This window comes from Melospiza georgiana, chromosome 4 (assembly GCF_028018845.1).
Source record: "Melospiza georgiana isolate bMelGeo1 chromosome 4, bMelGeo1.pri, whole genome shotgun sequence".
Classification (NCBI taxonomy): Eukaryota; Metazoa; Chordata; class Aves; order Passeriformes; family Passerellidae; genus Melospiza; species Melospiza georgiana.
Window position 1 is genome coordinate 32642149 of NC_080433.1, and position 14087 is coordinate 32656235.

The 14087-nt window shown below is 54.5% G+C and overlaps 1 protein-coding gene across 1 annotated transcript; it reads right to left on the reverse strand.

The window, feature by feature from the left end:
• Positions 1-156: 156 nt before the first annotated feature.
• PMM1 (phosphomannomutase 1) lies at positions 157-11375 on the reverse strand. The gene is made up of 8 exons (XM_058023126.1): positions 11268-11375; positions 11055-11172; positions 10057-10133; positions 9798-9889; positions 7535-7634; positions 6663-6738; positions 3847-3962; positions 157-3088 (listed from the first exon to the last, which is right to left on the reverse strand). Exons 1-8 carry the CDS (start codon positions 11334-11336, stop codon positions 2966-2968), a joined length of 771 nt encoding a protein of 256 aa, XP_057879109.1. The 5' UTR covers positions 11337-11375; the 3' UTR covers positions 157-2965.
• Positions 11376-14087: the final 2712 nt, after the last annotated feature.

The window sequence follows — 14087 nt, forward strand, 5'->3', positions numbered from 1 at the left end:
ACTGTGGGCCTGGGACAGGAGGCTGCTGCTCACCTGAGGGGTGACCAGGAGTGGGGCTGGCCCCCATTGCAGTGGGGACTTTGAAGTGTGTCCTGCGTGTTGTGTGGCTGCCCTTCACCCAGCACAGCCCGGCACAAAGCACACACTGCCTCCAGCTGCTGCGTGTTGTGGCTTTAATAGGATTGATTTTAACTTTTTAATATACATATCTATGTATTTAAATATATTTCTCATTTAACAGTTGTCATCAGCCAGACAGGAGCTGCCCATCTCACACTGATATGGATCCACACACCAAGACAGTTCCTGGCATGGGGCCTGCCACATCTGCTTGCTCACATCCATGGGGAGAAACCCCCACTGAGGCTGTGGGCACCCACCAGGAGAGGAGCACCATGGCAAAGGGGCCTCAGGGCATGAAATGCCTTTCACTTCTAAAGTGCAAGTCACCTCAGCCCCCAAGGCCACCAGAGTGCCCCACGCCGTCAGGGCCAGACCCTGCTCTTCACTCAGCACTAAGCTCACTAGAGGTCCTGCTGGCTGTCAATACACTCACAGGAAAAACAAACTCCCCCAGACTCACACATAACCTCATCCACAGTGAAACAGAGAGGAAGGAATCACAAAACACAATTCCTCCATGAAGGTTGCAGTGGAGGGCCAAAACAGATGACCTGTGAAAAGGGTATCCTGCATACAAGCTTCTCCAACAGGTCCTCTTCTCCCACACAGGAATCTTCCCTGGGTAGAAAGAGGAGTTTGTGGATTTGCTGGGGATTTCTGGATGCTGGCAGACTGCTGTGCTCATGCAAATGTGCTGCACCAGAGATCTGATGTGTTGTAGTTAGGAGGTGCAGTCAGGTGGAGGAGACAGCACCCCACCAGCACTGGTCATGCAGTATCCCTGCTCCTGGGGCCAGGCAGCAGTGCCAAGGGCCACCAGGGACTCTGCCCAAGGCAATGTGGGGACCCAGCCCTCCCTGGTCTAGAAGCACCAGTGTCACTCGCCTGAGGAGGATGGTGGTGCCTTGGCAGGTGGCAGTAGCCAGCTGAGAAACTCCTCTCTGCAGTCCAGCTGCCAGTGGAAAATGGAGAACCATCATGAGGGAACTGGGAACAGAAGAAAAGGGGGAGAACACAGGACTAAGAGACAGGGCAGTGCCACAACCACCAGGGATGGGGTAAGAAAGGCTCCTGGGAAACAGTGGGGGAGGGTTTGCAGAAACCTCCAACATCCTCCAGGTCCACAAACACCGGATCTGTGTACCTTGGGGAGCTCCAAGCAGGACATCTCCTTGAAGGGGATCCCTGAGCTCCTTTTGAGAACCAAGCTGTGACATAGTGTCACCATTGTGGCCACACACCACAGTGCAAGTGCCAGGAATAAAAGGACAACGTGAGGGAGAAGGTCAAAGGCTGAAGGAGAGATGTGGGCTTGCACCCTACAAGATCAGGGAGAGGAAGAGGACATAGGACAATTGCACTGGACATCCTGTCTCCCTAAAGGTGAGCCTGTTAACTGGGTGTGTGGGATGAGATGGGGGAAGAGCAGGCTTGGAGAGCACTGCTGAGCAGGGACCTCCAGCAGCTCTGTGAACCAGGTATGGCTGGTGCTGGGCCCTGCTGGAAATGCCTCTGGCAGCAGGATGGAAAGCTGAGAACTGGGGAGGGAAGGGGACTTGGTCTGCTATGAATGCCCTGGGTAAGGTTTTATAAGGACACATCTCTCTTATGAGGAGAGACTGTGGGAGCCGGGCCTGTTCAGTCCAGAGAAGAGAAGACTGAGAGGATCTCATTAATGCATATAAACATCTCAAAGGCAGATGCCAAGAGCATGGTGCCAGATTCTCTTTGGTGGTGTTCACCAAGAGGATGATGAGCAATGGCCATAAACTAAAACACGAGGCTCCACTTCAACATGAGGAAGAACTGGAACAGGCTGCCCAGGGAGACTGGGGAGTCTCCCCTGCTGGAGCCATTCAAAACCCACCTGGACACATTCCTGTCACCTGCTCAAGGTGACCCTGCCTTGGCAGGAGGGTTGGACTATGATTTCCAGAGGTCCCTTGTAACCCTAACAATTCTGTGATTCTGTGATGCCCAATGGATACAGGAGTGGGAAGACCACTGGAAATCCTTCTACCACAAACTGTTCCATAGCATGAAGTGCCAGGATCCTCCAGCTGTGCCAGACAAGGTCTGACTTGAAAATATAGAATAATATAGATAATAAACCCTGGGTGTTTTCTGTAAGCTAAAGAGAAGAATTGGTTTCTTTATGCACCCAAGCAAAGCTCAGAGCAGCAGCCCAGCCATGTTAAAGCCATCGTTCCCAGGTCATCTCCAGGGAGGCACTGGCACACTGTGGCACTGAGGGGAAGGACACGGTGACCTGTCCATCAGAAAGCACAACAGTGCAACAAAGCTGGGATCCCAGCTACTCCTTCCTACCACAGGCTTGGAGCAAACAGCCTTCCTGGCCTCCTGCCTCAGAGCAGTTCTGGTGAATGCCTTGAGCTTCAGCAGCCCCATCCTCTCTGGCCAAGGTGCAAGGGGGACAGAAAGGTGAGACACACGCTCCCTCATGCACAAGTGTTACGAGAAAGTGAGTGGAAAAGGAGAGGAGAGGGAGTGCAGGACAGACACACACTCACTCTTTGGCCCTTTCAAATGCTTTCTGACCACAAAAGCTCTGCATCACCGCCCACCACAGCTGAACTGTCAAGAGAGGGGTTTCTCTGGAGGCGAGGAGGGTCTGGTGCCATGACCCCAGCCACACACGGGCAGCGCTGAGGGGCTGCTCAGCCAAGGCCCCTCCTGCCACCCACCCACACTCACGTGTCACATCCGGACCAGCTCTGTCAAGTGGATTTTTGGTCTACCCTGAGCAGATTCCTCAAATGAAGGTGCTTTTCCAGGTGGGGGGAGAGGGTGGGACTGGGGCAGGGCTGCAGGGAGCGGGCAGTCAGCACTCGTTGGCTCTTTCTGGAAAGAAGATTTCGCGGCATCGCTGCACCGTGTCCTGGGGGGACTGGACACTGTGTCCTACAGTGCGGGGATCGTCATAGATTTCATAATCATTCCCTCCCTGCAGGGGAATAGAAAATAGGGACAGCATTAGCAGGGTCTGGCCAGAACAACCTCATCCATGAATCCACATTTTGCTCTGTCCTGTGGGAAGCTGGGCTGGGAGCCAGAGGCTGAGCAGGCAGGGGCTTGGTGGGCAGGGGCAGGCAGGGCTTTGCTGGCCCAGGGGGGCAGAAGAGGCTGGGCTGGGAGCTCTGCTCCCTCCCTCTTGCCAGTCTCTTCAGTGCCAGGGGAGGAGCACAGAAAAGATGGGCAAGGTCCAGGAGCCTGAGTTAACCCCTGCTCTGCCTGTGGAGGGGCTAGCAGAAGGTAGGATGGGCACATCTGGGGAGCAGAGGCTGCCAGCATCTGGGAAGAGCTGAGTGGATGACCAAGCTGATCTACAGCAGTAAGGAAGCATCATCCTCCACTGCTCTGAAGGGAAGGTGAAGCTGTTCCTGCTGTTGAGGAGTTCTCTCCTAAGTGCTGGGAGCTTGTGTTCTGGGTCATGCAGGCCACAGCAGTGGCTGCTGTTCTCCCTAGGGTGCTGGGGCAAGGAATGCTGAGATGGACTTGATTCCCAGCACAGCGAATCCAAGTGATTTCCCCATGAGCCAGCAGAGCCATCATGAGAGCACCCCACAGCACAGGGCAGCATCTTCCCCCCTCACACCACTAAAGGTCTGTGTTGTCCCCAGTGGGACCATGGGACCCACAGGACCCATGATGGAGCAGCAGGAGAGAAAGCAGCCATGTGTGGGGTGAGTGGGGCATACTCACAGGGGTTGTCTCGTTCCCAAAGAAGTGGATGGTGTCAAACCTCTCATCATCGAGCACATTGAGGCAGTAGCGCTTGTCCCAGCCCTCTGGGAACACATCAAAGCTGATCATGCCACCTGCCAGGGGAAGGGAGGGCATCAGGAACGCTGCTGGGAGCTGGCAGGGTGTCCCCCCACCCGGGGATGGGTGGGAGGATGGGAAGGGGCTGGAGGTCTGGGGGGAGCCCCCACCCCAAACAGCAGCTCTGCCTTGGTGTTCCTCTTGGCACACGGCTGGGACAGTGGCAGAGGCTGTTCCTATGACAACAGGCTGCAGTGACATCAGCATGGCTGGGGTGACATTAGCACAGCTTGCCTGCAGGCAAGCAGGAACCAGAGGGTTCTTCCCAAGAGAGGCATCTTTTGGGGGGGAGAGATTTTGGCTCATGCCTTGCAGATAGCACCAGCACATTCTGTGTCCCAACAGGGGCCAATGACCTTGGAGACTGGCACCAAACTCTCTCCTAGGCTCCTGCTAGACATCACTGGCCCTTCTAAAACCACTCTTCTGATGCTCCTTAACTGTGCAGGGACTGGGGTCTCCTGCAGGCTGTCTCTGCACACTGACCAAGGACCTTGCTGTGGAGGTACCACCATGGAGGTACCACCTACCCACGGACATACTCAGGGCACAACCCTGACCTGTGACCTCTTGACACAAGAGCTAGTGAAGGTTGCCAGCACCTGGAGAGGCACCAAGTCACATGTGACAACACAGAGTGGCAAGGGAGCTTTCCCAGGGAACATGTATGTGGACAAGGACACCCACAGGCCACCAGCCCTTGCTCTTAGACCAGGCAGAGTTTACCCCAGCACTTTGCTGCTTTTTGGGGGTGCTTGGAGGCAGCACCTTCCCCATCCTCTCAGGTCCCCACTGTGTCCCCAGGCTGCAGAGAGACCCTTGTCCCAGCACCAAGACAGGAGACAAGCTCTTCTCACAATAAAGCCTGCAACTTAGGGCACATGCATGCTTAGGTCTCACTCAGAGCCAGAGGAACAGGGATTTGAGCTGGAATGTCAGTCAGTCCTCCTGCTAGTCAGCTTGTCTTCTCCAGGCAACCCACTGGAGTATCCATGAGAAATCCTGGAGTTTCACACCCTCCTTCTTAAATGATAATCCTACCTCTCTAAGGAACAGGGTGAGGACAGATAATCACAGGGTCAGTTCCTGCTAAAGAAGAGGCACTGACACCCCAGGGTGCTCAAACATGCAAGCCCTGATGCCATGCACCTCCCCTTCCTGGCTGTTTGGAGTGTCCCTCTTGGTTTGGGGATCCTGAACCAAGCCTCCTTGGAACCTGAGAAGGTGGAGATAGAGCCTATACAACCACCTTGCAGCAGAGAAACTGGACAGGACACTGTGAAAAGGATGGGAGCAAGTGCCCTGTGAACTCAGGGCAGGCTTGCAGCAGGATCAGAGCAGGAGCTAAACTTGGTGACATCCTCTTTCTTTCCATCCAGAGCCATTTACCTGTAAAAACCACTGCCTTTCACTGCATTCTAGCCCTCTAAACAGAGCTGGGCAGCAGGAAGGGGCTCCTGATGCCAGCTGGAGCAGGCAAGAAATCAAAGAGTGAAGAGGTGGTGGGAACCAGCCAGCACTGTTACTCTCCTAGGGAGAGCAGGGGCCTGGGGGGCTGCAGGGAGACCTCCCACCTGGGCCTTGAATCCTTCACAGCCAAAGGCACATGGAGCCAGCCTGGCAGAACAGCTACATTTCTGTATGCCCTTTTTTCACATGCCTGACCTGAGACACCCCACATTTGCTTTGTGGAGGAGCAGGGGCCCCACAGCTCCCCTTTATACAACAGGCCAGGGCTCTTTGTGGCAGCTTCCCAAAGCCCAGGGAGAAAGGCCCATTGTCCAGCTCTCACACCCTGTGCCTGAGGGCACACAGCAGCAGGGACCTTGTCTTTCCCTGCTCTGACAAATGGTGTGTGCCAGTGCTGTGGGCAGCACGGGATGTCCCTGTCAGGATGCTGAAGGCAAGTGAAAGCTCTTAGAGAAAAGCTCTTGGAGGATCAGAGGGCCTGGGTGTCACCCACTGCCTCAGCCTCACCCCCCTTGCCCTTTGGCTGGGTGCCACGTGGAACCTTCCTATCTCACACCCCTGCAGAGGATCCTCTTCCAGCATCACCCCCACAACTTACACACTCTCATATTTTTCTCCTTATCCTGGCCAGACACCCAGGATTGCTCAAGCCCCTCCTTCAGCTCTGCACCTTGGGTAAGCTGGCTGTCAGAACCAGCCCAAGCAGCGGCCCTACAAAAGCCCATGGCAGGGAGCTGCAATCTCCTTACTCCTTGTCAGCTCTCCCTCCAGGAAGAAAGATGTTTCCCTTGCAGCTAACTGTCCCAAAAAAACCCCAGAGCCAACACATGCATTAGTCTCCTGTCCTATTGCTAGAGAAGACTGCATGTGCCTGGGGCTCTGCTGGCTGCCCTGCAGCTGATGCTCGAGCCAGAACAGATCCCCTGGGCAGCAGTGGGCTCCACTGGCTGAGATTAAGGCAGGGATAATGCCACAGGATGGAAACCTGGCTGGCTGGCTAATTCCCAGGGAGGGAAGCCTGCAGCATGGCTTACTCTCTGCATGGATGCAGACATCATGGATGCAAACGTGACTCCCCTGTGGCAGCTCTCCAGGACTAAAATCTCCTGCTGCTCTTCCCAGGGTTTGCAGACACTCAGAGGGAACAGTTGGGATTTCTGCTCCCCTTCACAGAATTTTATGGGAAACATGATAAAGGCAAAGCCAAGGAAGCCCTCCCTGCTCACCTCGAGAGAAGCGCAGGCCTTTGCCAGCAAATTCCCTCTGCAGGGCTGCCACGAACTTCTCCCGAATCCGCTCCTTCTGCGAAGGACAAGGAGGGAAGGGGAGGGGGTTTGAATAATTACATGTTGACAGTCTCCCAGAAATCACCATAACCTGTCTGCTGGGCAACTCTGCTCCCTCCCCAGCTGCACTGGGCCCCAGTGCCATGCCATTTAGCCAGCTTCCACCAGTCCTGCCCAGTGTCCAAGTAGGCCACCAGCTCACTCCACCGGGAGAAGCGGATCCCAGATCTTCCCTGGCAATAAAATGCAACTGCTTCAGTTTCCCACAGCCCAGTTCATAACCCAAACCCTCCAGCTTTGCTTAAAAGGTCTTGCCAAGACCAGCTGATCCCTCAACCCCAAGAAAGCCTCCCCAGGCAGAAACTGGTATGAGCAAGGGCCAAGTCTTCTAGAGACATCAGCCCAGCAGATCTGCCATGGCCCTCGCAGTTTGGAAAGCCCATTAGTTCCACCTCTTTTGGGCTGGGGAAGTGGGAGAGAAAATACAGCTGCTGGGCCATCTCTGGGTACTGTAAATGAGGAAACAGGCTGTTAAATAACTGCATCATTCCCTGGGGCTCTCCCACAGCACAGAGAATCCTGCTGGCCACTCTCTTGTATTGGTGGTCCCTAATAAAATCAAGTTTCTTCCATCCATCTGCGTCTTCCCTTGGGTTTCCTGGCTCCCAGTCCTGTCTCCCCCTTGTTGCATATGCACAGCTTGAAGCTGAACCTCCCTTCTCCTCGGGAAGGGGGGGAGCACGTAACACCTGAGATCTGGGGTGGTGCCAAACCAGCCAAGGGGAGGCTGGGCCCAGGCCTGGCCCTTGTACCTTGTCCAGCTCGGAGAACTCGATTCGCTCCTCCGGGGTGCAGCTGCGACCGATGGGGGAGATGTTCAACATGCCATTGCGAAACTCAATGAAGGTCCCTCTGCGGGTGGGCAAGGGCACAAGGTCACTGGGGCAGGGGGAAAAACAACATTCTCCTTTCCAGGAGAATGGCGGCTCAGTGAGGCTCTGCAAGAACATGCCCGAGGAGAGAAGCCATGCCCGCTCCTGAGTGCTTCACAACAGGCACGGGTCAGGCACCAACAACTGCTTAAGGTCCCAGGGAGCTCAAAGTTTTATAAAAAAGAGACTGTGAGAGAAGAGAAATAAACAGTCTCTCCATGCCCTGGGGATAGGCTGGAAGCAATGAGCTCAGGGGAGATGACAGATAACATTTTCTAATGTTGTGATAACTGCAAGGACAGCTATTGACTGGCCTGGACCAGCTGCCTGATGAGGCTGTGGCACCTCTACCCCATGAGGCTCTTAGGAAATGCTGTGTGAGCTGGGTGAAGCTGGCAGTACCTTGGGGCACTGGGATGGCCCAGGGCAGTGTGACTCGCTGTTGATGTCCAGCAGCAGGCAGAGGAGCAATCAGTGCCTCCTCAAGGGACACAAATCAGAGTCTTTGTACCTCCCTCTTGGCCCTCTTGCACCTTTGACTGCAGCTCTTATCTAAGCCTGCACAGACAGGATCCAGTTCCTGCTTGCCACCCTCTCCTTGTCCTGGGCTCACTTCTCAGCTGCTTCCTCAGTGGGGTGGTTGAAAGCACTGAGCTGGCAGAAACCTGCTCCCTTCTTTCATCTCTGGTAAAAACCCAGCTACTTCTGTTTGCTTGTCAAAGGGTCAGCTGTGCCAGCACTGGTGGGGTAGAAGCAACAGGGTATGGCAGCCCTGTCAGTGTGAAATTCTTGTGCTGGAGAGGAGATCCCCTCCCCTGTCCAGCTGAGGACCCCTGAGCTTATTGTCCCTCCCAGCCCTGCCTGCTGTTTCTCTGTGATAAACAGAGTCTCCACCCCTAGTCTGGAGGAAAAGCTCTCCCCCTCCCATCTCCTGACACAGTGAGGAACATCATGGAATGGACACACAGGCAGCCATGCCTGCAGCCCAGGAGCAGCATCTCTGTGGCACCAAGGGTTTGGTGGCTCACACCCCAGGCCAGGACTCAGGAGATGTGGGTTAAAGTCCTTGCTTTGCTAGAAATCCCATAAAGCTAAATCCACAGAGCTCTCCTTGGGAGCTGAAACTCCACCAAGGCTGTTGGGTAACCAGACAGCAATGAGGCAAGCCAACAGCCTTGAGAGCTCTGGGTCCCAGCCCGTGCTTTCGGGGGCAGCAGTCGACTGCCAGCAGTCCTGACCCCCCTCACTGGTCCTTGTACTGCCACGTGGTGACTCATAACAAACAACTATCTGGATCACAGTTTAGCAACTTCTACAGGAATAATGTCACCTGCTTGTGTTCACTGTACAAACACGGGGGAGAGCAGGAAAAAAATCAGCCATGGCAAGGGGAGGGCAGAGCTGCTGCTCCCAACAGCCCTGGGTGGCTCACATGTTCTTGACACTGTGGTCTGAGGTGAGGTTTGACCCTGCAACCAGGCTGGTTTAACTCCTGCTCCCCCTTCCACCTTCATGCCATCAATTCTCTCTTTCTGTGCTAACAGAGTGAGCTGATCCAATGGAAGACAACCCTTTCTTGTCCTGGTAGTGGCCTGGTTTTCCTTCAGCAGAGGTGTACCAACGCAGCTCACCCTCTGGCTGCTGGGTCTTAAGGGGAAGAGCAGTGAGCAACAGAGGGTAGAGAGCAGAGCAGGGCCAGCCAGCAACACTGGGTGAGAAACAGTGTGAAAACGTGTGCTCAGGGGCTGGACTTCCCATCTTAAGATCCACTGTTTGCCTGGTTGGAAGCATATACTACCAGTGATGCCTGATGTCCTGACCAGTAACAAGCTGGTACCATTGTCCTAAATGAGATACACACAGTGGCTGCACCCTGCTTCCCAGGGAGGAAAATCCAAGGGGCAAAAGAGCAGGCACTATGCTAAAACATAGTGCAGACTCTTCAGAACAAACACACTCCTCCATTATTTGCCCAAGGTGCCCAGCTCAGGGAGACAGTGATCCTACACAATGCCTCTGGATGCTAAGATAAAACCTGGAGCAAGACAAGCTCTGTAAATCAGCTCTGTTTAGGAGAGATCTGGAGCTCAGCTCCATGGAAATCAGTGTCATGACTTCCACTCGTGTACACTTGAGCCGTTACCGTTTCTTGGGCAGCTTCAGCAGTGCCATGTAGTTGAGACAGAAGTTGATCAGATCCTGCAGCAGCTCCTCCCCCAAGTGGTCCTGAATGGCCTGAAGAAAGAGAAGGGCAAGTGACAATGCCTGACTTCCCATGAAGCCCACCTGGAAGAGGCAGCAACTGGGGAGAAGAGGCTGCCCATCTGCCTGGGCAGGGCAGGTGCTGCTCCCCATGGTGCACAGGGCAGGGGAGCCATGGCTGCAAATGGAGCTGGACTCACCTGCTTGGACACCAGCTGCCCATTCTTGTATTGCACTGTGCCGTTCTCTGCGAAGACGTAGTCAAATTTATCAATGACTGAGAGGGGAGGAAAAAAAGAGGAAACATTACTACTGCTGGGGAAAAGGGGCAAAAAGGACTGGGATCAGGACTGAGTGAGCCATCTTCTTGCTTCCTTGGTACTGTGCTTTCCACAGCTCCCGTGCTCTGCAAAGGGCCACTGGCCATCCTACGCTCCTTGCTTTCCGCAGAGTGGATGAGGAGATTATCTTCTGCTCACGGGTGGGGAGGTGACGCACGCAGGGGGAAACGACCTGACTGAGGTCACGGGCTGAATCAGTTGCAGGGCGAAGATAAAGGCTCACAAATGTTTGGCTTTCAACTACATACGTGCTACTCCGCTCTCTGCTGTGCCCTCCCCACGGCCAGGCTGCTGGGGTGATGTGGTTACTGGTTATCTAACTCCAGCCCCCCCTGCCACCCAGACACGCAGCACTGGCGACTCAGCAATCAGCCTCAGCCGGGAATTTCTCGGCCTCCCTGCACTAACGGAGTGGGAGGCAGAGCTTGGAGCCCAGGGACGCTTGTCATCCATGCCGGAGAAGGAGAACACGGTGGAGGAGGCAGGAGCTGCCTCCTTGCCCTCCCACTCCTTACTCTACCCCATGCCCGCATCGGAACGTGAGGACCATGAGGGGGACCCTGAGGGGAACCTGAGGAGGAACCTGAGGGGACCCCACCACGGAGCAGCAGGGAGGCGAAAACTGCCAGCAGGGCGTGAAGCTGTCAGAGCTGTGAGGCAGGTCGTACAAATCGAGCCGGCAGCCCTGGATTGCAGCCGGCAGCATGGATCGGAGCATCCCTGCCTGCCCTCCACACTCGGGCAGAGGGAGACAAGCAGCAGCTCCCGCCTGGGCACGGTCGGCCACTCCAAGGGCAGCCTTGGGGCTGCATTTAGGGCACAGGCGCCCCCGGGGAGACCTCGCCCGCCGCGCTCACCTTCGTCCCCTTCCCCCAGCTGCTCGGCTATCTTGGCATAGTCGGAGCCTCCCACCACGCCGATGTGCACCCTCTCCCGCAGCTCCCTCAGGAACGCGTCCACCTCCGGCTCGATTTTCTGGCGGGGAAGCAGCGGGTGAGGCCGCAGCCGGCGGGACGAGCTCCGCCTCGCCGGCCAGGCCCCCCGAGCCCCGAGCGCCCGCGCCTCGCTACCTGCCGGGCCGGCGTCAGGGTCCCGTCCACGTCGAAGAGACAGAGCACCCGGCCCCGCGCCGCCGCCATCCCGGCCGGGTCTGCGGGCGGGGGGCGGGACCGCGGGAGCTGATGGCGGCCGCCCGCCCTCTGGGGCCGCACGGGCGGGACGTGCCGCCCTGCCCGGCACCCCCCGGCTGCTCCCCCGCGCCTCCACGGCCCTCACAGGGATGCACTAAGGTGCGGGTCTTGAACGGCTCCCCCGCTTCGGCTCTTTCCTGAAATCATTTTCGAGCCTGGAGCTTGGGGGACGGTGGTGTGTGGCGCGTCTCTTCACATTTGCTGTTATTGCTGCAGTGCCCCCCGGAACTGAGAGCTTTGGGCCTGGATTGTGCTGCCTGTTAAGTTCAGCTCCTCTGAGGGTTCCTGTGTCCTAGTGAAGGGGACAGGAGCAGCATGCACTTTCCTAGTCAGTGCCTCACCTTGCTTTTCCAATGGGATGCTGTTAATATTTTCACCGGGGAAGCGAAAATACTCTCTGCACAAAGCCAGTAGCTTTTGCTTTGACCCGCCTACCATTTACCCCACGAGTCATTTAGGATTTAATTAGACCATCTGGTCAGACCACATTCATACGGCGCTGTATTATGCTGGCTTGATGCTGACAGCCGGCCCCATACCCCTCCTCCTCCCCCCTACCTCCCGGTATCTTATAATAATTCCTGAATTATTTTCCAAAATCAAAACCAGCCTATGTGGAACATCCAATGCTTTCTGCTCAAAAATTAGCTTGCATTCTCTCCCCCAACAGTGCTCAGTGTGCTGAGCTATGTTGGAACTGGGGAGAGATTTATTCTTCTTTTACCGTCTGATTGTTTTTTGCCTCAGTATAATTTGCTCCAGGATATCATGCAACCCCTTTTCCCAGTTCTTCACCAGATTCCTCTCACAAGGAAGCATTCAGGTGGCTTCACGGATTCTGTTTTCTTCTTGTTTGCAGTTTATGATTTTACTGCTCCCACTCAGTGGCAGGGATATGTACAGAACAATGTTAATAATTCACCTTTATGCCACTGCCTCGGACGAGGTTTACCAAAATACCCTCAGCTACTTTCTGGGGGAGACATTTGTTGAGTCCACCAGTCCTCAAAGCTGTTTCCATTCTGCTTCTGTGAGCTGGCTCTGCAACACAGCGAGTCAGGAAGTCTTGGATGGGTATTGCATGTGTCACTCACTCCAACACTGATATTTCTGCAGAATCTGTGGCCTTCTGGATCAGACCCTGGTTATGGGCTCCCACCTCTGGAAACTCTTTTCTCAGATGCAGGGAAGGTCCCAAAACAGTTTCTTAGCACCCAGCTACTTTGTATGCACTTGGGTGCAGAGTTTTGAGTTGAGTTTAGGGTTATGCTCATTTATAGGACTTGTTGAGGTGTGGTTACACATTTATCATCAGTTAATGTGTGGACACTTACTCCAGAATATGAATCCATCCAAGTGTGCCTACCATGGCATGCTGATGGGTGAGCAGAGATGCCTTCCTGGATTTGAGTGCCAGAAGCCAAGGAACTGTTCCTCCATGCAGCAGAACTGGGAGCTAACACCCAGGGCTCTCAAAGGACGGCTGTGGGGTCAGACACACTGTGAACTCCCAGGGTTTCAGGAATGCAAACCTTTATTTTTCCTAAAGCATGTCTGGGTGGAAGCAGTGTGGAATTAGCATTGTAGCAGCACTGGGTGCTGCTGTAGCCCAAGCTTCTCCATGGTCTTGTTTCCTAGCTGCTCCTTGTCTGGGAGACACCTCTCGTGCCTCTTGCACTGACACTACTGCGGGCATCCCAAAAGCAGGAGCTGTTCTCCCCAGGCTCAAGTGCATCCCTGTGCTGCAAGGCAGCAGTGCCACCTTGGGGCACTTTCCAGAATTGGGAGGTCTGCTAAAATACAGGCCAGCATCCACATTTTCACACTCCTGCAGTACTGTTGGGTTTATGCTACCCAGGGGAACTTCCTGAAACCTGCATTCCCTGCTGTGCTTTCTCAGCTGGAACTGCTGCTTTAGGGAGTCTCTTCATGTCAAAATGCCTCTCCAGGAAGCACCTTGGTGGCCATTTGGTGTCAGCTGGTGAGGACCTGGGACAGCTTGGTTTCCCTGGGAGCATAAAGGTGCCTTGTGCTGAAGTGCACAGCTGTCCACAGCTGGGGCTGTTCCCTCAGCTGGGTTAGCTCTGAGAACAGGGCCACCATGGCTGTTCTGGTTATTTAATACTCCACATTCCAACCACTCCTGGTACATTCGCTTGGTTGCCGCTCGGATAGGCAGCAGCTGTTGTCAGGAATAAAATCTCTGTTACCAGCAGGAAAGGCCAGGAAATTTTGTTTGAAGTTTAGAAGGCAAACAACTGGCTTACACTCTGTCTAGAGCTGCCATTAAGGTCAAAGTTTTCCTTTTAGTTTTAAAATTAAACTTTTAAAAAGTAAAAAAATAATTTAAATACCTGCTTCCAGGTATTTTCTGTGGGGCCAGTATTAGTACTTGGTAGCAAACCAGCATTACATCTGAAGAACACAGCCAAAATATTCACAATCACACATCTCTGTTACAATCCCCTTCTGTTACAAGACCTCTTCTGTACTGTGCTGATACAGGCTGTTACACAAACAGGAAACTCTGTGGTTCATCATTTGGATGCCATCAATAAGCATGCAGAAGGCTGAACCAAGCAGAATGAATTTCTTCCCCAGAGCCAGATATTTTAGGCAGTGCTATATAATCCTCCCCAATATCCCCTCTGGAGCTCCAGAGGAACCCAGTCATGGAAGTCAACTTCTTACTCTACTGCT

Coding starts and splice junctions, on each gene's coding strand:
- PMM1 (XM_058023126.1), bottom strand. CDS start 11,336: ATGGCGGCGGCGCGGGGCCGGGTGCTCTGTCTCTTCGACGTGGACGGG. Junction 7,635..9,797: donor CTGAAGCTGCCCAAGAAACG/GTAACGGCTCAA, acceptor GCCCACCCGCAG/AGGGACCTTCATTGAGTTTC. Junction 6,739..7,534: donor AGTTCTCCGAGCTGGACAAG/GTACAAGGGCCA, acceptor TGTCCTTCGCAG/AAGGAGCGGATTCGGGAGAA.